This window comes from Oncorhynchus mykiss, chromosome 31 (assembly GCF_013265735.2).
Source record: "Oncorhynchus mykiss isolate Arlee chromosome 31, USDA_OmykA_1.1, whole genome shotgun sequence".
NCBI classification, from domain to species: Eukaryota; Metazoa; Chordata; class Actinopteri; order Salmoniformes; family Salmonidae; genus Oncorhynchus; species Oncorhynchus mykiss.
In genome coordinates, this window is record NC_050571.1 from 15,653,702 (window position 1) to 15,680,442 (window position 26,741).

Consider the following 26,741-nt stretch of genomic DNA (forward strand, 5'->3'; position numbering starts at 1 on the left):
ACAGAGGAGAGAGAACAGAGGAGAACAGAGAAAGAGGAGAACAGAGGGGAGAGAACAGAGGATAACAGAGAAAGAGGATAACAGAGGAGAGAGAACAGAGGAGAGAGAACAGAGAAAGAGGAGAACAGAGAAAGAGGAGAACAGAGGAGAGGAGAAAGAGGAGAACAGAGGAGAGAGAACAGAGGAGAACAGAGAAAGAGGAGAACAGATGAGAGAGAACAGAGGAGAACAGAGAAAGAGGAGAACAGAGGAGAGAGAACAGAGGAGAACAGAGAAAGAGGAGAACAGAGGAGAGAGAACAGAGGAGAGAGAACAGAGGAGAACAGAGAAAGAGGAGAACAGAGGAGAACAGAGAACAGAGAACATAGGAGAACAGAGAAAAAGGAGAACAGAGGAGAGAGAACAGAGGAGAGAGAACAGAGGAGAACAGAGGAGAACAGAGAACAGAGGAGAACAGAGAAAGAGGAGAACAGAGGAGAACAGAGAAAGAGGAGAACAGAGGAGAACAGAGAAAGAGGAGAACAGATGAGAACAGAGGAGAGAGGAGAAAGAGGAGAACAGAGGAGAGAGAACAGAGGAGAGAGGGGAACAGAGGAGAACCGAGAAAGAGGAGAACAGAGGAGAGGAGAAAGAGGAAAACAGAGAAAGAGGAGAACAGAGGAGAGGAGAAAGAGGAGAACAGATGAGAACAGAGGAGAGAGGGGAACAGAGGAGAACAGAGAAAGAGGAGAACAGAGGAGAGAGAACAGAGGAGAGAGGGGAACAGAGGAGAACAGAGAAAGAGGAGAACAGAGGAGAGGAGAAAGAGGAAAACAGAGAAAGAGGAGAACAGAGGAGAACAGAGAAAGAGGAGAACTGAAGAGAAAAGACGAGAGTCAGGGAGAGAGGAGTAAAGGAGAGGAGAACAAGTGTTTCTGAAGGAGGGAGGAAAGAAAGTGGGGGTCAGATTTCCACAGACCACTTCTGTAAGCACTCAGAGTCCTGTCAGCCTGACCAAGGCCCAAGAGGTGGATGTAAATGGCTTAGCAAGGCTTTAGCTCTCACAGACACAGAGATATACTGCTCTGTAGGAGTCATAGAGGTTACACAGACAGAGATATACTGCTCTGCAGGAGTCATAGAGGTTACACAGACACAGAGATATACTGCTCTGCAGGAGTCATAGAGGTTACACAGACACAGAGATATACTGCTCTGCAGGAGTCATAGAGGTTACACAGACACAGAGATATACGGCTCTGCAGGAGTCATAGAGGTTACACAGACACAGAGATATACGGCTCTGCAGGAGTCATAGAGGTTACACAGACACAGAGATATACTGCTCTGCAGGAGTCATAGAGGTTACACAGACACAGAGATATACTGCTCTGCAGGAGTCATAGAGGTTACACAGACACAGAGATATACGGCTCTGCAGGAGTCATAGAGGTTACACAAATTGCCATTGTGAAAATATAAAGACACCTTTTAACACAGTGTGTCAGGTGTTTGATGTTTATAGTGTCTGCATCTCAAACGGCACCCTATTCCCTACATAGTTCACTACTTTTGACCAGCACCTTGTGGAACTTGGTCAAAAGTAATGCACAATATAGGGAAAAGGGATGTATCTAGTATCTCCATACAAAACAATCTGCATGCAGAAAAATCTGTTTAAGCCATTCCAGGCCCTGAGGCAGAGGTGCAGCTCCACGTTATTACCTGAGGGGTGAGCCCTTGGGCGTGGCGATACCGTATCCTTTAGAGTCCAGGTTCCCCCCCACCTTCATGGTGTCACAGGGTTTCCTCTGCTCGATGTACTCGTTCATGGTGGACTCTAACAGGTAGGCATACCTCCCTTTGGACTTCCTGACCCTCATCACTCCCTCGTCTGTGGTCTTCACAAACACTGAGGGGTCGGCCGACTTCATGTACGACCACATCTTCTCAAACACCGCGATCTTAGACCGCTGGGGAGAGAGGAGGGGTTAGGATTGTGTGTGTGTGGGGGGGTAGTAAACTGCGTGTGTGAGTAAACTGCATGTACATGCCAGTCAAACAGGTGTGTGTCTATAAGTAAACCACAGGTCTCACCCTGAAGAACTCCTTGGTGGAACCAGCATCCAGAGTTCCGTAGGCGATCTCAGTCTGTTTAGCCAGGTCCTCAGCACTCTCTATGGGGGACACCATCCTCTCCACGGTGAGGAAAGCAGCCAGGTTGGCCGTGTAGGACGAGATGATGATGAGAGTGAAGAACCACCACACGCCCCCCACTATCCGCCCTGACAGAGACCTAGAGGGAGAAACAACCAGGTTGGCCGTGTAGGACGAGATGATGATGAGAGTGAAGAACCACCACACACCCCCCACTAGCCGCCCTGACAGAGACCTAGAGGGAGAAACAACCAGGTTGGCCGTGTAGGACGAGATGATGATGAGAGTGAAGAACCACCACACGCCCCCCACTATCCGCCCTGACAGAGACCTAGAGGGAGAAACAACCAGGTTGGCCGTGTAGGACGAGATGATGATGAGAGTGAAGAACCACCACACGCCCCCCACTAACCGCCCTGACAGAGACCTAGAGGGAGAAACAGCCAGAGACAGGAGTTTGAGACATGCCTACAGACACCTACGTACATACCTACACACACAACCCCTAGGATATGTCCAGCTACACCTAAAGGGAGAAATATATAACGGCGACTAACCCCATTCCATAGAAATCTGAGCAACCGCGGCACTCAAACGAGGCTGCAATGAAAACGAATGGGACTGTAGCGACTGTGTTGGTATCAATATATGGGGTGTGAACTAGGTTTCTATTCAAGTGTTGATTGACATGTTAATGGCCCAATAATATTGGAGAAAAGTTGAAAAAACTGACCCCACCGACGCTGTACATTAAATTGTGATGTGTCATGATGTAACGTACACCACACATTATGCACCTCCTTCTGTGTGGTACAGCCTCTGTGTGGTACAGCCTCTGTGTGGTACAGCCTCTGTGTGGTACAGCCTCTCTGCTACAGGTGTAGCGCTTCTCTCACAGTTTAAAAACAAGAAAGGGACGGGGACAGGGAAATGGGTACGGGGTAAGGGTAAGAAGAAAGGTTAAGGGGGAAGGGTAAGGGGTAAGGGTAAGGAGTAAGGGTAAGGGGAAGGGTAAGGGTAAGGGTAAGGGGAAGGGTAAGGGGGAAGGGTAAGGGGTAAGGGGAAGGGGAAGGGGGAAGGGTAAGGGTAAGGGGGAAGGGTTAGGGGAAGGTTAAGGGGTAAGGGTAAGGGGTAAGGGTAAGGGTTAGGGTAAGGGTAAGGGGGAAGGGTAAGGGGGAAGGGTAAGGGGTAAGGGTAAGGGTAAGGGGGAAGGGTAAGGGGTAAGGGTAAGGGGAGGGGAAGGGGAAGGGGAAGGGTAAGGAGAAAGGTTAAGGGGGAAGGGTAAGGGGAAGGGGAAGGGGAAGGGGAAGGAGAAAGGTTAAGGGGGAAGGGTAAGAAGAAAGGTTAAGGAGAAAGGTTAAGGGGGAAGGGTAAGGGGAAGGAGAAAGGTTAAGGGGGAAGGGTAAGGAGAAAGGTTAAGGGGGAAGGGTAAGGGTAAGGGGAAGGGGGAAGGAGAAAGGTTAAAGGGGAAGTGGAAGGAGAAGGGTAAGGGGGAAGGAGAAAGGTTAAGGGGGAAGGGGAAGGAGAAGGGTAAGGGGGAAGGAGAAAGGTTAAGGGGGAAGGGTAAGGGGAAGGAGAAAGGTTAAGGGGGAAGGGTAAGGGGAAGGGTAAGGGGAAGGGGAAGGGGAAGGAGAAGGGTAAGGGGGAAGGGGAAGGGGAAGGGGAAGGGGAAGGGGAAGGGGAAGGAGAAGGGTAAGGGGGAAGGAGAAAGGTTAAGTGGGAAGGGTAAGGGGAAGGAGAAGGGTAAGGGGGAAGGGGAAGGGGAAGGGGAAGGGGGAAGGAGAAGGTTAAGTGGGAAGGGTAAGGGGAAGGAGAAGGGTAAGGGGGAAGGGTAAGGGGAAGGGTAAGGGGGAAGGGTAAGGGGAAGGGTAAGGGGAAGGGTAAGGAGAAGGAGAAGGGTAAGGGGGAAGGAGAAAGGTTAAGGGGGAAGGGTAAGGGGAAGGGTACGGAGAAAGGTAAGGGGGAAGGGTAAGGGGGTAAGGGGAAGGGTGGGAGAAAGGTAAGGGGGAAGGGTAAGGGGTAAGGGTAAGGGTAAGGGTAAGGAGAAAGGTAAGGGGGAAGGGTAAGGGGGTAAGGGTAAGGAGAAAGGTTCAGGTAAACCCATCTGTATAACTCTCCGTTAGGATCTCATTCACTTGCATCTATCTACATTATAACAAACCAAAGCCTCTGCCTTTCACATGACTCTGACCTATCTAGCATCACATGACAGTACCGCAGTCTCTGTCTGTGTCTCATCATCAGACACCATGCTATGTCCCAAATAGCACCATATTCCCTTCACAGTGCACTACTTTTGACCAGGGCGTCTATATAGGGAATAAGGTGCTGTTTGGGATACACCCCTGCCTCTACTGTAATGTCATCAAGGCTCTGGGAGAGCTGTGTTAAATGTGCTGAGACAAGATAACTGAGCATCACAAAGGAGCTACACCAGATTCACCTCACCTTAAGGAAGCTGCCAGCATGTTTCACGGAGCCACACACATTCACTGGTGGTGATTAATAACAGGAGGAGGAAGAGGAGGCCACTTAGTCACAGCTTTTCAAAAACAAACTACTGATTTGTCGGAAGCCAAATTCCCCTAGGACCTTTCTCTGTGTCTCGGGAAGTGTCCCAAATGGAACCCTATTGCCTTTATGGTGCACTGCGTCTGACCAGGGCCATGTGATAGGCCATATAGGGAACAGGGTACCACACGGGCTGTAGCCCTGTCTCTCTGCCTCAGGAGAACACAACTGAGCACTAACGATTAACTGTATCTCTGTTACATACCATTCTCTTCTCTGGCACGTCAGACTCAGAGAGAGTACAGGACAGAGAGAGATAGAGAGCTTTTACGTGATCAACAATAAGCTGAAGAGAAAACAAAAAAGGGTTCCAGGGTTTAGTCTTCGTGTACTTAGTGAAGTAGAACATTAAAAGGAAGATTGGACAAGAAAATAAGAGGGAAATTATTTAGGATGAGAGAAGATAGGAGGATGATGAAAAAGTTACAAGGCCTGAGAAGAGATGGAAAGAGGGTATGGGTGAAAAAGAAGAGAGGGAAAGAGAAGAGAGGGAAAGAGAAGAGAGGGAAAGAGAAGAGAGAGGGAAAGAGAAGAGAGGGAAAGAGAAGAGAGGGAAAGAGAAGAGAGGGAAAGAGAAGGGAGGGAAAGAGAAGAGAGTGAAAGAGAAGAGAGGGAAAGAGGGTATGGGTGAAAGAGAAGAGAGGGAAAGAGAAGAGAGTGAAAGAGTGAAAGAGAAGAGAGGGAAAGAGAAGAGAGTGAAACAGAAGAGAGGGAAAGAGAAGAGAGGGAAAGAGAAGAGAGAGGGAAAGAGAAGAGAGGGAAAGAGAAGAGAGGGAAAGAGAAGATAGTGAAAGAGAAAAGAGGGAAAGCGAAGAGAGGGAAAGAGAAGAGAGGGAAAGAGAAGAGAGGGAAAGAGAAGGGAGGGAAAGAGAAGATAGTGAAAGAGAAGAGAGGGAAAGAGAAGAGAGGGAAAGAGAAGAGAGGGAAAGAGAAGAGAGGGAAAGAGAGGAGAGGGAAAGAGAAGAGAGGGAAAGAGAAGAGAGTGAAAGAGAAGAGAGGGAAAGAGGGTATGGGTGAAAGAGAAGAGAGGGAAAGAGAAGAGAGTGAAAGAGTGAAAGAGAAGAGAGGGAAAGAGAAGAGAGTGAAACAGAAGAGAGGGAAAGAGAAGATAGTGAAAGAGAAGAGAGTGAAAGAGAAGAGAGTGAAAGAGAAGAGAGAGAAAGAGAAGACAGTGAAAGAAAATATAGGGAAAGAGAAGATAGTGAAAGAGAAGAGAGGGAAAGAGAGGGGTTAGAGTGACAGAGAAGAGAGGGAAAGAGAAGAGAGGGAAAGAGAGGGGTAAGAGTGACAGAGAAGAGAGGGAAAGAGGAGAGAGGGAAGGAGAAGAGAAGGAAAGAGCTGGGGAAGAGTGACAGAGAAGAGAGGGAAGGAGAGAAAGAGAAGAGAGGGAAAGAGAGGGGTGAGAGTGAAAGAGAAGAGAGGGAAAGAGAGGGGTAAGAGTGAAAGAGAAGAGAGGGAAAGAGAGGGGTAAGAGTGAAAGAGAAGAGAGGGAAAGAGAGGGGTAAGAGTGACAGAGAAGAGAGGGAAAGAGAGGGGTAAGAGTGACAGAGAAGAGAGGGAAAGAGAGGGGTAAGAGTGACAGAGAAGAGAGGGAAAGAGAGGGGTATGAGTGACAGAGAAGAGAGGGAAAGAGAGGGGTAAGAGTGACAGAGAAGAGAGGGGTAAGAGTGACAGAGAAGAGAGTGACAGAGAAGAGAGGGAAAGAGAGGGGTAAGAGTGACAGAGAAGGGAGAGAAAGAGAGGGGTAAGAGTGACAAAGAAGAGAGTGACAGAGAAGAGAGGGAAAGAGAGGGGTAAGAGTGACAGAGAAGAGAGGGGTAAGAGTGACAGAGAAGAGAGGGAAAGAGAGGGGTAAGAGTGACAGAGAAGAGAGGGAACGAGAGGGGTAAGAGTGACAGAGAAGAGAGGGAAAGAGAGGGGAAGAGTGACAGAGAAGAGAGGGAAATAGAGAAAGAGAAGAGAGGGAAAGAGAGGGGTGAGAGTGAAAGAGAAGAGAGGGAAAGAGAGGGGTAAGAGTGAAAGAGAAGAGAGGGAAAGAGAGGGGTAAGAGTGACAGAGAAGAGAGGGAAAGAGAGGGGTAAGAGTGACAGAGAAGAGAGGGAAAGAGAGGGGTAAGAGTGACAGAGAAGAGAGGGAAAGAGTGACAGAGAAGAGAGTGACAGAGAAGAGAGGGAAAGAGAGGGGTAAGAGTGACAGAGAAGAGAGTGACAGAGAAGAGAGTGACAGAGAAGAGAGGGAAAGAGTGACAGAGAAGAGAGTGACAGAGAAGAGAGGGAAAGAGTGACAGAGAAGAGAGTGACAGAGAAGAGAGGGAAAGAGAGGGGTAAGAGTGACAGAGAAGAGAGGGAAATAGAGGGGTAAGAGTGACAGAGAAGAGAGTGACAGAGAAGAGAGGGAAAGAGTGACAGAGAAGAGAGTGACAGAGAGGGGTAAGAGTGACAGAGAAGAGAGGGAAATAGAGAAAGAGAAGAGAGGGAAAGAGAGGGGTGAGAGTGAAAGAGAAGAGAGGGAAAGAGAGGGGTAAGAGTGAAAGAGAAGAGAGGGAAAGAGAGGGGTAAGAGTGACAGAGAAGAGAGGGAAAGAGAGGGGTAAGAGTGACAGAGAAGAGAGGGAAAGAGAGGGGTAAGAGTGACAGAGAAGAGAGGGAAAGAGTGACAGAGAAGAGAGTGACAGAGAAGAGAGGGAAAGAGAGGGGTAAGAGTGACAGAGAAGAGAGTGACAGAGAAGAGAGTGACAGAGAAGAGAGGGAAAGAGTGACAGAGAAGAGAGTGACAGAGAAGAGAGGGAAAGAGTGACAGAGAAGAGAGTGACAGAGAAGAGAGGGAAAGAGAGGGGTAAGAGTGGCAGAGAAGAGAGGGAAATAGAGGGGTAAGAGTGACAGAGAAGAGAGTGACAGAGAAGAGAGGGAAAGAGTGACAGAGAAGAGAGTGACAGAGAAGAGAGCGTATGTGGAGACCTACCACCGTGTTAAACCTGAGCAGGCTTTAGGTGGAGGAGGATATGTCTGCATGTCTGTCCATCTGGGTATACTATATCCCTTCCTCTCTATCCCTCCTTCCATACATGCTCCCATCCCCTGCTTCTCTTCTCTCACTCTCTTTTTATTTTATATTTAACCTTTATTTAATTAGGCAAGTTAGTTAAGAACAAATTCTTATTTACAATGACGGCCTATCCCCGCCAAACCCTCCCTTAACACGGACAACGCCGGGCCAGTTGTGCGACGCCCTATGGGACTCTCAATCACAGCCAGCTGTGATACAGCCCAGGATCGAACCAGGGTCTGTAGTGACACGTCTAGCACTGAGATGCAGTGGCTTAGACCACTGCGCCACTCGGGAGCCCTCCTAGCTCTCTGTCTCTCTCTCTCCCTAACCCTCACACCCTCCCATCTCTCCCTCTCTTTCTCCCTCACTCTCGCTCTCGCTCTCTCTCTCCCTAACCCATCTCATCATCTCTTTCTCACTCTTATCTGCGAACAGTCTAATTAGTACTAATCAATCGTCACCAACATATAAACCCCATACTGTACAGCAGGGGTTCTCAAAGTGGGTCCAAGGTCCTGAATGGGGTCTGCTGCAAGATCTCAAATCAGAAAATACACCGAACAAAAATAGAAATGCAACATACAATTTTACTGGGTTACAGTTCATATGAGGAAATCAGTCAATTGAAATAAATAAATTAGGACCTAATCTATGGATTTCACATGACTGGGAATAGAGACATGCATTTGTTGATCACATATTTTTTTAAAAGCAGGGGTGTGGATCAGAAAACCAGTCAGTATCCAGTGTGACCACCGTTTGCCTCATGCAATACTACCCCCCCCCCCCCCATTTTTGTTCACTGTCATTTAAGGCAAAATGTGTAGAATTGCATGATATCAGCTTTAAAGCTGCAACAACAAACATGTCTTTGCCCCATGACAAAATGTGTAGAATTGCAGGAAATGTGTTTCTCTCCGATGCCAAGAGGCGAGCCTTTTAAACGTTCATTCCCTGGGCCCAAGACTTGGTTCGTCCAGCCACGCACTGCAGAAATCATACTAAAACTCCTTGTAGGCTATTTTTAAATGGCACTGGAGTTGTGTTCTGATTAGAAATGGGTCACTGATAAAATGTTCTATCACAAAAGTGGTCCCCAGTCCCAAAACGTTTGAGAACCTCATACAGTACAGTGCTGCAGTGAACATCAGTGAAAGACTATGGAGGCTGCTTACAGTACCAGGGGTTTAGAACAGTGCTGTCATTTCACTACCCCATTAAGACAATGATTCATGACGTATTCACAACTATTGATTACTGCTGAACATTATATTAAATGGTTATGTTAACATGGAACAGGTATGGGATGCTTGTGTGCATTAGAGTGAATGTCTGTGTGGCAGAAAAGGAGCAGGTCCAGGCGTGCTCACAGCAGCCAAACAAAACCAAAGCCCTCTCTAACCATGCTCTAACCATCCTCTAACCATGCTCTAACCATCTTCTAATCATCCTCTAACTATGTTCTAACCATGCTCTAATCATGCTCTAACCATCCTCTAATCATCCTCTAACCATCCTCTAACCATCCTCTAATCATTCTCTAACCATCCCCTAACCATCCTCTAATCATCCTCTAACCATCCTCTAATCATCCTCTAACCATCCTCTAATCATCCTCTAACCATCCTCTAATCACCATCTAACCATCCTCTAATCATCCTCTAACCATGCTCTAATCATTCTCTAATCATACTCTAATCATCCTCTAATCATCCTCTAACCATCCTCTAATCATCCTCTAATCATCCTCTAATGATCCTCTAACCATCCTCTAACCATCCTCTAATCATCCTCTAATCATCCTCTAATCATCATCTAACCATCCTCTAACCATCCTCTAACCATGCTCTAATCATCCTCTTATAATCCTCTAATCATCCTCTAATCATCCTCTAACCATCCTCTAATCATCCTCTAATCATCCTCTAACCATCCTCTAATCATCCTCTAATCATCCTCTAATCATCCTCTAACCATCCTCTAATCATCCTCTAATCATCCTCTAACCATCCTCTAATCATCCTCTAATCATCCTCTAATCATCCTCTAACCATCCTCTAACCATCCTCTAATCATCCTCTACCCATCCTCTAATCATCCTCTAACCATCCTCTAATCATCCTCTAATCATCCTCTAACCATTCTCTAATCATCCTCTAATCTCCCCAGCTCTGAGTTGATCTAGTGTAGCAAACTGAACTGCTAAACTCCCCGTAAAATTCCCCTTCTATTCCATATGCTAATTAGCATGACTAATGGCATCAGTGAGTGTAAAGAATGAGTCTGTAATGACCACATTACAATGGATTAGGATTTACACTGCTGGAAATGAGGGACAAAAGCAGGCTGAATAATGTTCTGATTCCAGACCAGTCAGAAATTAGAAGAACAAGACGTACCGGCTTTTCTGTTTTCTGAATAAATTAGATAGGTGTGTGTGTTCTCGAAATGCCACGTCGCCTCTAATAATGCAGTCGGACCGCTCTCTCTCTCTCTGTCTCTGTCTCTGTCTCTCTCTCTCTCTCTCTCTCTTATAAAAGGTCAGTATTTTCATGCAGTAGAGAATGATTGAATTATGTTAATAATGTTTACAGCCTAGGGCAGTGTTTCCAACCCTGGTCTTCCAGTGTCCCAACAGTACAGCTGTATCGTAACCCTGGACAAACACACCTGGTTCAACTTGTCAACTAATCATCAAGTCCTCAATGAGTTGAATCAGGTGTTTGTCCAGGGATACAATAAAACTGTCCTGTTGGAGTACAGGAGGACCAGGGTTGGGAAACATCAGTTTGGGGCACTCAAAACAGTAAACAGTTCTGTTAAAGGTCTCTACCATAGAGTGTTATGGCATACGATGCTTTGTACTAGTGTGATACAAGGAGGGAATCAATTCAATGGCTGATGTGGACTTAGTGGTTCACTGTGGTTCACTGCAGACACGTGTGGGCATACACACACATACACACAGGGGTGCTGTGACACACACTCACGCACGCATACGGGTACATGCTGTGAGCTGCGACACGTGTCTCTCTGGGTTGCCATGGTAGCACACCCTGCTCTCCAAACAGTTCTGACGATCTGAGCCGAAAGAAGGATTTAAGTCATCTCACTCCTCCTTCCCTTCCTCTCTGCCCCTCTATTCTCTCTGTCTAGCTCTCTCTCTGCCCCTCTCTTCTCTCTGTCTAGCTCTCTCTCTGCCCCTCTCTTCTCTCTGTCTAGCTCTCTCTCTCTCCAACTCTCTTCTCTCTGTCTAGCTCTCTCTCTGCCCCTCTCTTCTCTCTGTCTAGCTCTCTCTCTGCCCCTCTCTTCTCTCTGTCTAGCTCTCTCTCTGCCCCTCTCTTCTCTCTGTCTAGCTCTCTCTCTCCCCCTCTCTTCTCTCTGTCTAGCTCTCTCTCTGCCCCTATCTTCTCTCTGTCTAGCTCTCTCTCTGCTCCTCTCTTCACTCTGTCTAGCTCTCTCTCTGCCCCTCTCTTCTCTCTGTCTAGCTCTCTCTCTGCCCCTCTCTTCTCTCTGTCTAGCTCTCTCTCCCCCTCTCTTCTCTCTGTCTAGCTCTCTCTCTCTCCCCCTCTCTTCTCTCTGTCTAGCTCTCTCTCTGCCCCTATCTTCTCTCTGTCTAGCTCTCTCTCTGCACCTCTCTTCACTCTGTCTAGCTCTCTCTCTGCCCCTCTCTTCTCTCTGTCTAGCTCTCTCTCTGCCCCTCTCTTCTCTCTGTCTAGCTCTCTCTCCCCCTCTCTTCTCTCTGTCTAGCTCTCTCTCTGCCCCTCTCTTCTCTCTGTCTAGCTCTCTCTCTGCCCCTCTCTTCTCTCTGTCTAGCTCTCTCTCCCCCTCTCTTCTCTCTGTCTAGCTCTCTCTCTCTCCCCCTCTCTTCTCTCTGTCTAGCTCTCTCTCTGCCCCTATCTTCTCTCTGTCTAGCTCTCTCTCTGCACCTCTCTTCACTCTGTCTAGCTCTCTCTCTGCCCCTCTCTTCTCTCTGTCTAGCTCTCTCTCTGCCCCTCTCTTCTCTCTGTCTAGCTCTCTCTCCCCCTCTCTTCTCTCTGTCTAGCTCTCTCTCTGCCCCTCTCTTCTCTCTGTCTAGCTCTCTCTGCCCCTCTCTTCTCTCTGTCTAGCTCTCTCTCTGCCCCTCTCTTCTCTCTGTCTAGCTCTCTCTCTGCCCCTCTTTTCTCTCTGTCTAGCTCTCTCTCTCCCACTCTTCTCTCTGTCTAGCTCTCTCTCTGCCCCTCTCTTCTCTCTGTCTAGCTCTCTCTCTGCCCCTCTCTTCTCTCTGTCTAGCGCTCTCTCTCCCACTCTCTTCTCTCTGTCTAGCTCTCTCTCTGCCCCCCCTCTCTCTGTACTCTATCAGTCTCTCTCTCTTCTATCAGTCTCTCGCTTTCTCTCTCTGTCCTCCATCAGGTTCTCTCTCTTTCTCTCTCTGTCCTATCTCTCCTTCTCTCTCTTTCTCTCTCGGTTCTCTATCAGTCTCTCTCTCTTTCTCACTCTGTCCTCTATCAGTCTCTCTCTCTTTTTCACTCTGTCCTCTATCAGTCTCTCTCTCTTTCTCACTCTGTCCTCTATCAGTCTCTCTCTCTCTTTCTCACTCTGTCCTCTATCAGGCTCTCTCTGTGGGAGGCAGCGGAACAAACCCTGAAGTGTAGATCTCTTCTCTCTTAACCGGTAAAATCCACAGACACAGCCCTTCAGATCATCCAGCTACTATAGTAGCATATCATATCCTTATCTTCTCTGATTTAGCCAGTTACTAGCCTATCTACTCTGATTTAGCCAGTTACTAGCCTGTTTACTCTGATTTAGCCAGTTACTAGCCTATTTACTCTGAATTAGCCTAGTGTCTTGACGTTGGCCTGGGGGTAGGTTTATGACAGTCATAAATACCTCTTCCCCCCTTTTTCCCCTCTCTACCCTACTGATGTTACATTTGAAAATCCATTGATTAACATAGAGATTCTGGGAACATCAGAAGGTGGTACTTAATGAATATGATGTCAGTTCGGTTGTCATCTGAGACATTCTCATCAATGATAAGATGACATAAACTCTACAGTGGAAAGTCTTCACATCAGAGTTATCAGATTCACATGGAATTGTTGTTCAATTTAAATGTTTGAATATGAAATTATTCGTGATGGGATGAAATGTGATTTTAGCTTCTAAAATGTAAGATTTCGGTTTTCATAAGGTGCTCTGCTCTATCATTGGCCCGCCCCTATGAAGGGACATGGGCTATAAAACTTTTCATACACGCCCTCCTCTCCCTTCCTATATAAAGCCTTGACGACAATATAACCATGTGTTTCGAGTATGTGTGGATGACGGTCAGAATGGTTCAGATAATAACTACAGAACGAAGCCAACATCAGCGTGAGCTTTGGTGGTGAATGGTATGAACGTTGAACTCTTATTCACTACAGAAGTGATACCTCCTAGCCGTTGAGTTAGCAACAGCAGCTGCAAACGCAGGTTAGGAAGGAACAGAGTATCCCGTCTACCACACAACAACGTTATTACAACGTATCCAATTTACCAGCATTCTTCAAAGGACTAGGTTGGGCAACACGGTTTTCCATCTACCACCAACTTACCGAAGCGCTGCTCAGAATAAATATTTATTGCATTTTCCTTTTCCAAATGGGCGGTAATTTAGAATGCATAAGATACTGTATTTGCGAAAGCATAGCTTCTTCCCTTTGTTCCTCAGTCTACACGCTCTTTCACTCAAATCCAGCCCCTTTTCTTTTGTGTAACCAGCTGTCATATCTGTTCTGCTCGCTAGGGCCGTTTTCCTTTATGACGTAATTTGTAATCAAGTTATGATTAATTATGTGTATGTGTAATTCTGTGTGATTAGTTAGGTATTTAGTAAATAAATAATTAAACCCAATTTTGTATTGCTGATTCAACTTGTTAGCCAGGGTTTGTGAAGATAACCAAGAATTTACAACTTTCAGATGACACTGAATTAAGGTGACGATTAATATTGATTGCTATTGATGTAAATTATTACTAGGTCTTTAAGAGTTTATTCGGAAGATAACAGCTCTATAAATATTATTTCGTAGAGCCCCGACTCTCTAGTTAATTACATTTACATGATTAGCTCAATCAGGTAATATTAATTACGGATAAATACTTTTATAGAATAGCATGTCATATCACTTAATCCGGCATAGCCAAAGACACGACACTAGCCTATCTACTCTGATTTAGCCAGTTACTAGCCTATTTACTCTGATTTAGCCAGTTACTAGCCTATCTACTCTGATTTAGCCAGTTACTAGCCTATTTACTCTGATTTAGCCAGTTACTAGCCTATTTACTCTGATTTAGCCAGTTACTAGCCTATCTACTCTGATTTAGCCAGTTACTAGCCTATCTACTCTGATTTAGCCAGTTACTAGCCTATCTACTCTGATTTAGCCAGTTACTAGCCTATTTACTCTGATTTAGCCAGTTACTAGCCTATTTACTCTGATTTAGCCAGTTACTAGCCTATTTACTCTGATTTAGCCCGTTACTAGCCTATTTACTCTGATTTAGCCAGTTACTAGCCTATTTACTCTGATTTAGCCAGTTACTAGCCTATTTACTCTGATTTAGCCAGTTACTAGCCTATTTACTCTGATTTAGCCAGTTACTAGCCTATCTACTCTGATTTAGCCAGTTACTAGCCTATTTACTCTGATTTAGCCAGTTACTAGCCTATCTACTCTGATTTAGCCAGTTACTAGCCTATCTACTCTGATTTAGCCCATTACTAGCCTATTTACTCTGATTTAAACATCCAGCTACTAATGATTTCAACAACTAGAACATGGGTTTCTAACTGACCAGTCCCTGTGACATACAAACCTCTTTACTATACAGCCCTTAAAGCCTGACCTAACAGCTAACAAATCCATCCATGTGGTACATGGTGTTAACTCTACCTTAGATTTCCCAGAGAGCCTGAACCCCTGTCTGGTACATGGTGTTAACTCTACCTTAGATTTCCCAGAGAGCCTGAACCCCTGTCTGGTACATGGTGTTAACTCTACCTTAGATTTCCCAGAGAGCCTGAACCCCTGTCTGGTACATGGTGTTAACTCTACCTTAGATTTCCCAGAGAGCCTGAACCCTTATCTGGTACATGGTGTTAACTCTACCTTAGATTTCCCAGAGAGCCTGAACCCCTGTCTGGTACATGGTGTTAACTCTACCTTAGATTTCACAGAGAGCCTGAACCCTTATCTGGTACATGGTGTTAACTCTACCTTAGATTTCCCAGAGAGCCTGAACCCCTGTCTGGTACATGGTGTTAACTCTACCTTAGATTTCACAGAGAGCCTGAACCCTTATCTGGTACATGGTGTTAACTCTACCTTAGATTTCCCAGAGAGCCTGAACCCCTGTCTGGTACATGGTGTTAACTCTACCTTAGATTTCACAGAGAGCCTGAACCCCTATGGGAAATCTAATCAGAGACACATTCAGATTCTGTCATGATTATATTTTACGGAACATAACTAGCCTCCACAAGGACCATTTAAGTGTGTGTGTGTGCATACATGCCTTTATGCCTGCATACATATCTGTGTGTCTGCCTCCGTGTGTGAGTGTGTGTGTTCCTGTGTGTGAATAAGATGTAGTGTGTGTGCCTGAGTGTGTGTGTGTGCGTGTGCTTGTGTACGTGCCCGTGTGTCTGCCTCAGTGTGTGAATGTGTGTATGCTTTTATGTGTGTTAGAGTGATCAAGGGTTGCTTTGATGTGAGACAATGTCCTGAAGTAAACTGAACCAGGTTATAAATCAACCACGCTCTATAATACTGTCTCTTATCTAAAGCACTGCTAAAATACTGACTGTCTCTTATCTAAAGCACTGCTAAAATACTGACTGTCTCTTATCTAAAGCACTGCTAAAATACTGAATGTCTCTTATCTAAAGCACTGCTAAAATACTGACTGTCTCTTATCTAAAGCACTGCTAAAATACTGACTGTCTCTTATCTAAAGCACTGCTATAATACTGACTGTCTCTTCTCTAAAGCACTGCTATAATACTGACTGTCTCTTATCTAAAGCACTGCTATAATACTGACTGTCTCCTCTATAAAGCACTGTTATAATACTGACTGTCTCTTCTCTAAAGCACTGCTATAATACTGACTGTCTCCTCTATAAAGCACTGCTATAATACTGACTGTCTCCTCGCTAAAGCACTGCTATAATACTGACTGTCTCTTCTCTAAAGCACTGCTATAATACTGACTGTCTCCTCTATAAAGCACTGCTATAATACTGACTGTTTCTTCTCTAAAGCACTGCTATAATACTGACTGTCTCTTCTCTAAAGCACTGCTATAACACTGACTGTCTCTTCTCTAAAGCACTGCTATAATACTGGCTGTCTCTTCTCTAAAGCACTGCTATAATACTGGCTGTCTCTTCTCCAAAGCACTGCTATAATACTGACTGTCTCTTCTCTAAAGCACTGCTATAATACTGACTGTCTCTTCTCTAAAGCACTGCTATAATACTGACTGTCTCTTATCTAAAGCACTGCTATAATGTCTCTTATCTAAAGCACTGCTATAATACTGACTGTCTCTTCTCTAAAGCACTGCTATAATACTGACTGTCTCTTATCTAAAGCACTGCTATAATACTGTCTCTTATCTAAAGCACTGCTATAATACTGACTGTCTCTTCTCTAAAGCACTGCTATAATACTGACTGTCTCCTCTATAAAGCACTGCTATAATACTGACTGTCTCTTCTCTAAAGCACTGCTATAATACTGACTGTCTCTTCTCTAAAGCACTGCTATAATACTGACTGTCTCTTCTCTAAAGCACGGTAGATCGAAATTCCGTATATCTCTTCCGCCTGTGTGATGTAGGATGTGAAATCTGACAGCACTTGAAGCTGGGATGTCCTTCCTACCATTTAATTTGCTCTTCCGACTGTCCATCAAAATCTGGCTGAAACCTACGTCACACTCCTTACAATGTAGAGCAGCAGGAGAGAGTGGTTTTGTCGCTCTAGCACATTCAGAGATCGATTTATAGACAGTAATCTAAAATAATTCACAGACTTTAAACAAAACACACTATCTGTTTGCCATAGAAGTACAGGATTAATCTGGGATGAAATGCGAGTTCCTGTCGTGTTTAGGGCTAGAGCTCTGTGAGTTCCTGACGTGTTTAGGGCTAGAGCTCTGTGAGTTCCTGCCGTGTTTAGGGCTAGAGCTCTGCGAGACATTCACAGCGGTCGGGGCATATGTTTTAGAAAAATCTGCACATTTTCTCGAACACTAAACATACAAACATGTATTTTACATTCATAAGGAAGGTGAACTCATAGTTAGTCATTTTATAATTTGATTATACTATATTTAGAAAGCATATAAATCACTTGAAGTCTTATTCATAGTTTCGCTGAATAGGAAATGCATCATAAAAAATATTTAATTTTATCATATTTGTACTGTGTATTTGAGCTTGTGTCCTCAAAAGTGACAATACCTCAGCAATATATATTTTTTTAAATGACCAGAAAGGTGAGATTTTAACCTTTCTTGGAATATGCAGCATTATTAGTTTTTGTTTATGTCCCTCTCATGATAAATAATTACTTTTGGGATTATGTAGATTACATTTTAGATTACATTTAAGAGGTTAAAGCTGGTCCAGCACCATCCTCAGACAATTGCCTTCATTGTCACGCCGTGATCTGTTTCACCTGTACTTGTGCTTGTCTCTACCCTCCTCCAGGTGTTGCTCATCTTCCACATTATCCCCTGGGTACTTATACCTGTGTTCTTTGTTTGTCTGTTGCCAGGTCGTCTTGTTTGTCAAGTCAACCACTGTTTCTTCTCAGCTCCTGCTTTTCCCCAGTCTCTCTTTTCTCACTCTCCTGGTTTTGACCTTTGCCTGTCCTGACTCTGAGCCCGCCTGCCTGACCACACTGCCTGCCCCTGACTCTGAGCCTGCCTGCCATCCTGTGCCTTTGCCACTACTCTGGATTATCAACCCCTGCCTGCCTTGATTTGTGGTTTGCCTGCCCCTGTTGCTGTAATACACATTGTTACTTCAACAGTCTGCATTTAGGTCTTACCTGAAACGTGATAGTACAAACTGGCCGTGACTGACCCAGCAGACTTAGACCAGCTCCGCAACGCCATCTCCCCCAAGGAACGATCATTAGTAACACAAGGAGTTGCTTTGCAGTCTGATGGAAGGGTTCCAGGAAGTGGCCGAACGTCACGACCTAGCATTGGACGCATTGCGGGGGAAATTCCGTGGGCTGCCTACCAGGCAACCTACCATGACAGTAACCTCCCAGCCCCCAAGTAACCAGGCTGGTAGCAGCACCGTCACCCTGGTTTCCCGGGAACGCCTCTTACCGGAGTGCTACGATGGCGATTCCAAAACCTGCCGGGCCTTTCTCTCCCAGTGCTCCCTCGTTTTCGAGCTGCAGTCTTCTTCGTTCCCCTCGGACAGCTCAAAGATAGTGTACAATATTACGCTGACGTCCGGGAGGGCACTCGCCTGGGCCACAGCGGTGAGGGAGCAACAATCCACCGTCTGCCTCAGTCTGGATGTATTCGTGATGGAGGTGAGAAAGGTTTGAGGCTACAATTTCCAGGGAGAGAGGCTGCCTGGAAGTTACTCCAGCTTCGGCAGGACTCCCTCAGTGTGGCAGACTATGCGGTGGATTTCCGCACGCTAGTAGCGGAGCGTGCCTGGAACCCGGAAGCAACTGTTCGACACGTTCCTGCACAGATTATCAGAGGAAGTAAAGGATGAGCTTGCAGCCCGGGAACTACCGACGGATCTCGACTCACTCATCCCTTTAACCATCCGGATCGATGGACGGCAACAGGAACGTAGCCAATTGCGACCCCAATCACTCACTCAAGGATCCCACCTTGCATCTGATGAACTCCGGAAGTCCCCGAGAGCATCTGGGCTTACCTGAGTTCCTCCATGAGCCTCCAAAGACTGACGATATGCCTCTTCGCGAGCTGATGCAGCTCGGCAGGGCTAGGCTGTCTCCAGCCGAACGCATATGCAGAATTAAATCCCAGAGTTATCTGTATTGCGGTAATGCCGGTCATTATGTGTCTACCTGTCCCTTCAAGAGACTCCCCCTACTCACCCCCCTCTCCATGCCACCCTGCTGTGGGGCAACCAGTCCAAGTCTCTCCAGATACTCATCGACTTGAGGGCCGATATGAGTCTTGTGGATGTTACCCTGGTGTCCGAGCTGGGCATCCCTACTCAACAGCTCTCCATTCCCATGAATGTTAGAACGCTGGACGGGCGCTCTATAGGCCGGGTCACCCACCATACCACCACCATCATAGTGAGATGATCCACAGTGAGATGATCCAATTCCTGCTAATTGAGTCTCAGCAGGTACCTTTGGTATTGGGATTATCTTGGCTACAGCGACACAATCCCTTGATTGACTGGTCTACTGGTGCCATCATGGGCTGAAGCTCGTTTTGCCACACTCATTGCCTGAAATCAGTTCTGACTGCCCCGGGATGTCTTCCTGGGGGCTTGGAAATTGGCCCGAACCTCTCCGCCTTTTCCGCGGAGTACCAGGACCTCCTGGAGGGGTTCAGTAAGGCCCAAGCCACTTCACTTTCGCAACACCGACCGGTACCCAAGGATCTTTAGCCGGCTGAGCTGGAACGCTGCTGTAGCCCCTCGGCCGAGACCTTTTCCCCCTGCTCCAGAGTCATTAGACCCTCTGCTGTTCGTCCTCTGTTGCCCCGTACCCTCCGAATACTTCCTACCTGTCATGTGTCTAGTCTAAACCCATGTCTCACAGCCCTTTGTCAACAATATTCATTGTTGGTGCAATTCACATCTCTGGATAAGGCTTAAAATACAAGATACAATCCTGTGTCATGATGTTGCCCTCTTTGAGTACATCGAGCACCATCCCCCGCTCTCTGCTTCTACAACCAGACTGCTGTGGGCAGAGTGAGGTCGTAAATTCCTAAAGAAGACCCTGCCTCATGGACACACAGTTATAGAGAGTAGTTTTATGGAGACAAAGGAAATCCTTCCACCTCACAGAACGTGAGGTGCGAACAAATTTCATGTTCCAGGGAAAGTGTAAAAGATTGGTGAAGAATCCAGCTATGAACTGGTCCGTTTGTTACAACTTGGGGAAGCTCATGGGAGACTGTGTGGTCACATTACCATAACGCTGTTTATACAGTAGCCTCAGATATGAGGTTTACATCTAATTGTTGTATAAGATGAATGAGTGAGTATGATACTGTTTGTATAATTGTGTAATATGATTGTGGACTGTTTAATGAAGAAAAATACAATTCCCTTTTGATTTGAACTAAATCAGAGGACCGCCCCTGAGCACAGTTAGGGTCAGACATCCTGAGACAGCCCTCTTCTGCCACTCTGAATAAAACCCCACGTTGAGAAATTATCAGCAGACCATGTTTTTCTCTAGTAGGAGGGGGACTAAAGGTTGCATACCATTGCTGAATCTTTTAACCATACCACGTGGTTAAAACTCTTAAGACTATCGATACCGACAGAATAAGAACAAGTCTTTGATACTAATTACTAGTCTGCAGCTAGGAATTCGACATCATTGAACACGAAGAACAACAACCGCCAAAACATCCATTCTATAACGAATGTCACTCTGAACAACCGAGAGAGAGAGGGAGAGAGACGGACAATTCTGCAAAATAAATGAACTTTTCACCAGCGACCAAGACGACACACTGAGCGTAAATATATATATTTATTGCAATTGTTCCCGACTGAGTGAGCGTTCATGTGTAAGGATTAGCATTTCAATTGTTATAATTATCACTCTGTAGTGACTTCTCAGTCGACCCCCACTCTCCTTTTGTCAAACAAGCCGCGATGCCGGTTTAGCCCACTAGGGCACATTCTATCATTTCATGTAACCATATTTACTGTTTGTTTATGCATTTCTGTGAATTACTTAGTTAGTAATAAATAAATGATTTAAGACAATTGATGTATGGATGACTCATAGTGAAGACTGGGTTCGTGCAGATAACCAACAATTTACGATGTTTGGAATGAGACTAACGTGAGGTAAAAAAAAAAAAAATCATTAATCGGAAGACTATTGATCAGATATAAAAATATCTGAAAGGTTATATTGGGAAATTATAACTTTGTAATCTGAATACTTTCCTTGGTGCCCCTACTTAATTACAGTTACACAATGAATTACTTTGATCACTTTTATACTAATTACAGGGAATCTTTGATAAAACTATGTCTTCAATTTAATGATAGTAAAGACACGACACCTGCTATGTCACATGATTGCCCTAGACGTATGAGTGTATAATGTGTTGATGTTTCCATTGTTCTGGTTGATAACTGTAGTGGAGATGACTTCAGTAGTATAATGTGTTGATGTTTCCATTGTTCTGGTTGATATCTGTAGTGGAGATGACTTCAGTAGTATTACGTGTTGATGTTTCCATTGTTCTGGTTGATAACTGTAGTGGAGATGACTTCAGTAGTATTACGTGTTGATGTTTCCATTGTTCTGGTTGATAACTGTAGTGGAGATGACTTCAGTAGTATAATGTGTTGATGTTTCCATTGTTCTGGTTGATAACTGTAGTGGAGATGACTTCAGTAGTATAATGTGTTGATGTTTCCATTGTTCTGGTTGATAACTGTAGTGGAGATGACTTCAGTAGTATAATGTGTTGATGTTTCCATTGTTCTGGTTGATATCTGTAGTGGAGATGACTTCAGTAGTATAATGTGTTGATGTTTCCATTGTTCTGGTTGATAACTGTAGTGGAGATGACTTCAGTAGTATAATGTGTTGATGTTTCCATTGTTCTGGTTGATATCTGTAGTGGAGATGACTTCAGTAGTATAATGTGTTGATGTTTCCATTGTTCTGGTTGATAACTGTAGTGGAGATGACTTCAGTAGTATAATGTGTTGATGTTTCCATTGTTCTGGTTGATAACTGTAGTGGAGATGACTTCAGTAGTATAATGTGTTGATGTTTCCATTGTTCTGGTTGATAACTGTAGTGGAGATGACTTCAGTAGTATAATGTGATGATGTTTCCATTGTTCTGGTTGATAACTGTAGTGGAGATGACTTCAGTAGTATAATGTGTTGATGTTTCCATTGTTCTGGTTGATAACTGTAGTGGAGATGACTTCAGTAGTATAATGTGTTGATGTTTCCATTGTTCTGGTTGATAACTGTAGTGGAGATGACTTCAGTAGTATAATGTGTTGATGTTTCCATTGTTCTGGTTGATATCTGTAGTGGAGATGACTTCAGTAGTATAATGTGTTGATGTTTCCATTGTTCTGGTTGATAACTGTAGTGGAGATGACTTCAGTAGTATAATGTGTTGATGTTTCCATTGTTCTGGTTGATAACTGTAGTGGAGATGACTTCAGTAGTATAATGTGTTGATGTTTCCATTGTTCTGGTTGATAACTGTAGTGGAGATGACTTCAGTAGTATAATGTGTTGATGTTTCCATTGTTCTGGTTGATATCTGTAGTGGAGATGACTTCAGTAGTATAATGTGTTGATGTTTCCATTGTTCTGGTTGATAACTGTAGTGGAGATGACTTCAGTAGTATAATGTGTTGATGTTTCCATTGTTCTGGTTGATAACTGTAGTGGAGATGACTTCAGTAGTATAATGTGTTGATGTTTCCATTGTTCTGGTTGATAACTGTAGTGGAGATGACTTCAGTAGTATAATGTGTTGATGTTTCCATTGTTCTGGTTGATAACTGTAGTGGAGATGACTTCAGTAGTATAATGTGTTGATGTTTCCATTGTTCTGGTTGATAACTGTAGTGGAGATGACTTCAGTAGTATAATGTGTTGATGTTTCCATTGTTCTGGTTGATAACTGTAGTGGAGATGACTTCAGTAGTATAATGTGTTGATGTTTCCATTGTTCTGGTTGATAACTGTAGTGGAGATGACTTCAGTAGTATAATGTGTTGATGTTTCCATTGTTCTGGTTGATAACTGTAGTGGAGATGACTTCAGTAGTATAACGTGTTGATGTTTCCATTGTTCTGGTTGATAACTGTAGTGGAGATGACTTCAGTAGTATAACGTGTTGATGTTTCCATTGTTCTGGTTGATATCTGTAGTGGAGATGACTTCAGTAGTATAATGTGTTGATGTTTCCATTGTTCTGGTTGATAACTGTAGTGGAGATGACTTCAGTAGTATAATGTGTTGATGTTTCCATTGTTCTGGTTGATAACTGTAGTGGAGATGACTTCAACAGTAGAGAATGTTCAATGTTCAAATCAAAGTACTACAAAATGGGCTCAATTCAAATTCCTTTTAAACAACTGTCAGGAATACACATCAGAACCTACAGAGAGCGTTTAAACAAACAAACCTACACAAACCACCAATCAATGAGATCTAACAGATGAGAGGAACATGTATAGGAAGAGACAGATCCCTATGAGAGACATTCAGATGGGAGGAACATGTATAGGAAGATGAGACATTCAGATGAGAGAGAGAAACAGATATCCTCTGTTCAGGAGGCATGGGATTAGAGGAAGATTGTGCTCGCTGTCATATACAGTATACACATTCTCTCTCACACACACACACGCACAAACACACACGCAAACACACACACACACAGACACACACACACCAGGATGCTTTATTAGACTGGATCCATTATTCATTATGGAATGATTTTGACCAGTGGACTGAGAAATTGCTATTGTGACGGGTAGCGAACGCTCTGTGTGTGTGGCAGGTAGCATTGTAAGTGACAGTGTTGATTTATTTCATGCTAGCAGTGCAGCGGTAACACCGGCCGACCGAGCAGGAGAGAAGAGGAGACAAGTCCTCTCGGGAAACACACACACAGAGTTTCTGTTGATCTTACACTAAAAATGAGGAAACACACAGTTGGCTTTGGTTGACTTTGTTTGTTAGAGAATCACACCTTGGTCTTGTGTGGTTAGTGTGTGTGTGTTTTGTGCTGTCAGCATGAAAGGAATGAGGCTTGTGAAATAATGACTGAAGAAAGAGAAATGGATATCGTCTGCTCAGCAGGCATGAGATGACATGAATATATGCAGGCACACACACATGAACGCACGTACTCACACACTCACACAAACTCACTCACACACAAACTCACTCACACACGCAATCACTCACACATGCACTCACTCACACATGCACTCACATACACGCCCGCCTGCATGCAGTGTCACTAAAGCAGAGAGGGCAGAGGGGAGGAGAGGAGAGGGGAGAGCAGAGGAGGGGAGAGCAGAGAGGGCAGAGCGGAGGAGAGGAGTGGGGAGAGCAGAGAGGAGAGCAGAGGAGAGCAGAGAGGGCAGAGGGGAGGAGAGCAGAGAGAAGAGAGTCATGGATGGGAGATTTAGGAGCTCTGAGTGACAGGGGTGACATTTACAAAGAGCACAGTAAACAAAGGATTTATAGAGAATAAATAGCAGAGATAGATCACACACAGGTAGGCACACAGGATCACACACCCATGCACACACATCCTGTCACGGTATTCTGTATGTGAAGGAGAGTCGGACCAAAATGCGGCGTGTAGATTGCAATCCATGTTTAATAAACAAACGTAAAACACGAATCGATACAAACACTACAAAACAAAGAACGTAACGAAAACCGAAACAGCCCTATCTGGTGAGAACACAGAGACAGGAACAATCACCCACAAACACACAGTGAAACCCAGGCTACCTAAATATGGTTCCCAATCAGAGACAATGACTAACACCTGCCTCTGATTGAGAACCATATCAGGCCAGACATAGAAATAGACAAACTAGACAATGAAACATAGAATGCCCACTCAGCTCACACCCTGACCAACCAAAACATAGAAATATACAAAGTAAACTATGGTCAGGGTGTGACACATCCACGCACGCACACATACACATTCCTATACATTCGTACACATTCGTACACATTCGTACGCACGAAACCACACCCACAGCCCTGTCTCTACAGAGCTCTAGGCAGACATACCTTAAGAGCCAGCCAATCAGAATGCATTAAGGAACAGACAAAGGGAGGGGAATTTACAGCTGTCTCTGGTTGAATTCCATATAGCACCCTATTCCCTATATAGTGCACTACTATAGGCTCTGTTCAAAAGTAGTGCACTATATAGGGAATAGGGTGCCATTTGGGATGCGGCCCATGTCTCTCTTCAGACGGCAACGTGTGGAAATGAAACGCCACAGCGCTGATTAATACCAGCTGAACATCGTTAAGGTCTTTTGTAAACTCGTTGTCTGATTAGATGGAAGACAGTACAGGCAGCTTAAAGAATCACTGTCTCTCCTCACAGATGGTCAAAAACAAAGTTTAAGCATTTTAAAAACCAGCCCAGCAAAGACTGACTGTGGCTCTTCAGAAGACTGCCCTTGTATGGAGCTATGGACACATAACAGTTGAGTTTGGTGAAGGAAGCCCTCTCTGGAGTCCAGATGTCCACACATGAAGTAATGGGGCCAGCTCATCTGGGAACGATGAGTACAGCAGATTGTATACTTTCATGTACTGTACCGCTGCTGTCGACCCCAGAGGGGAGGAGGAGGGAGAGGGAGAGAGAGAGTATGTTTACACTTGCTTTGGCAATGTAAACATATGTTTCCTATGCCAATAAAGCCCGTTAAATTGAAATTGAATTGAGAGAGAGAGAGAGATGACATTCTCCTTCATTGGACAGACTGGCAGATCCATATTTACTGGAGTGGTGTGTTCTGTTATGCTGTGAGAGCACATTCTGCACGTCTGTGTGTGTGTTTGCTATGCTAGCTTAGCAGCATGCTGTAAATGCCACCAGCTGAAGGGTAATAGCAGAAACAGCAGGGACAGAGGAAGGCCTTTGATTTATCAAATCTGGTCCCCATACTGCAAGGCTCTTGGAATCACAATCTCTCTCCATTGGTCCAGTGAGTCAGTCAGTGCCTTGGAAGACACTGGTGATGATGCTATTCCTCTCCCCTCTTCTCCCCTCACTCTCCTTTTTTTGTCCTCCTCTCCTTCTCTCCTCCTTTATCCTCCACTCCCCTCATCTCCTCTCCCCTCCTCCTCTCAGTAGGTCTCTCTGGTGTCCCTGAGAGAGAGTCAACCTTTCTGTGTCTCTAATTTCAGACACTTTATTGAGATTCTTAATTGGTGACCTTTAGAGAGGGGGACCGACGGTGGCACTGTTGATCAATGCTCTCACTCCGGGGGGAGCCAGACAGAGCTACACACTATCGACCCAGCCACCCTTCAGCGCAGTTCACTTCGGAGTGGACAGAGTTTAGTTGGTGACAGTGTTTTCCTTGTGTTTTCTTTGTGATGGTTGGATTGGCACCATGTGGGGGCTCCTGAGTGGCACGGTGGTCTAAGACACTGCATCTCAGTGCAAGAGGCGTCACTGCAGTACCTGGTTCGAATCCAGGATGCATCACATCCGGCTGTGATTGGTCCCTTAGGACGGCGCACTGCGTCGTCCGGGTTTGGCCGGGTAGGCCACCATTGTAAAAAATAATTTGTTCTTAACTGACTTGACTAGTTAATAAAGGTTAAATACAGATCTGGGACCTGGCTATATTAAAAAGAGAGATACTTTAAAATACCTTCAATGAGGTCATAGTTTTTGCGTCTCTAGTTTTGAAGCATTTTAAAATGGCACCTCTATCCCACTGTAGGCTTGTGACACACAACCAGTGTAACTGAAAGAGTAGGACACCGGAAGCGTCTGTCTGGGACTGTTGTTAAGTATTCAATGACAGCTGACATCGTTTAAAGTGTTCTGTGATGACAATGATCATGAAAGTAGAGAACTTCTTTAGTCCTGTTTTATCAGACAGACAGACAGACAGACAGACGGACAGAGGGACAGACTGACAGGCAGAGGGACTGACAGACAGAGGTACAGACAGACTGATAGACAGAGAGACATACATAC

The 26,741-nt window shown here is 45.0% G+C and overlaps 1 protein-coding gene across 3 annotated transcripts in view; it reads right to left on the bottom strand.

Moving 5' to 3' along the window:
- The window catches only part of LOC110504385 (glutamate receptor 1-like), a 181,094-nt gene that overhangs the window by 21,100 nt on the left and 133,253 nt on the right, over positions 1-26,741 (bottom strand). For 2 of the 3 annotated variants that reach the window (XM_036969866.1, XM_036969867.1), the window contains exons 12-13: positions 2,077-2,467; positions 1,705-1,952 (exon numbers count right to left, since the gene is read on the bottom strand). In XM_036969866.1, coding sequence (XP_036825761.1) covers positions 1,705-1,952; positions 2,077-2,467 — 639 coding nt within the window. The remainder of the gene's footprint in view (positions 1-1,704; positions 1,953-2,076; positions 2,468-26,741) is intronic. The other variant, XM_036969868.1, reaches the window with a different exon arrangement.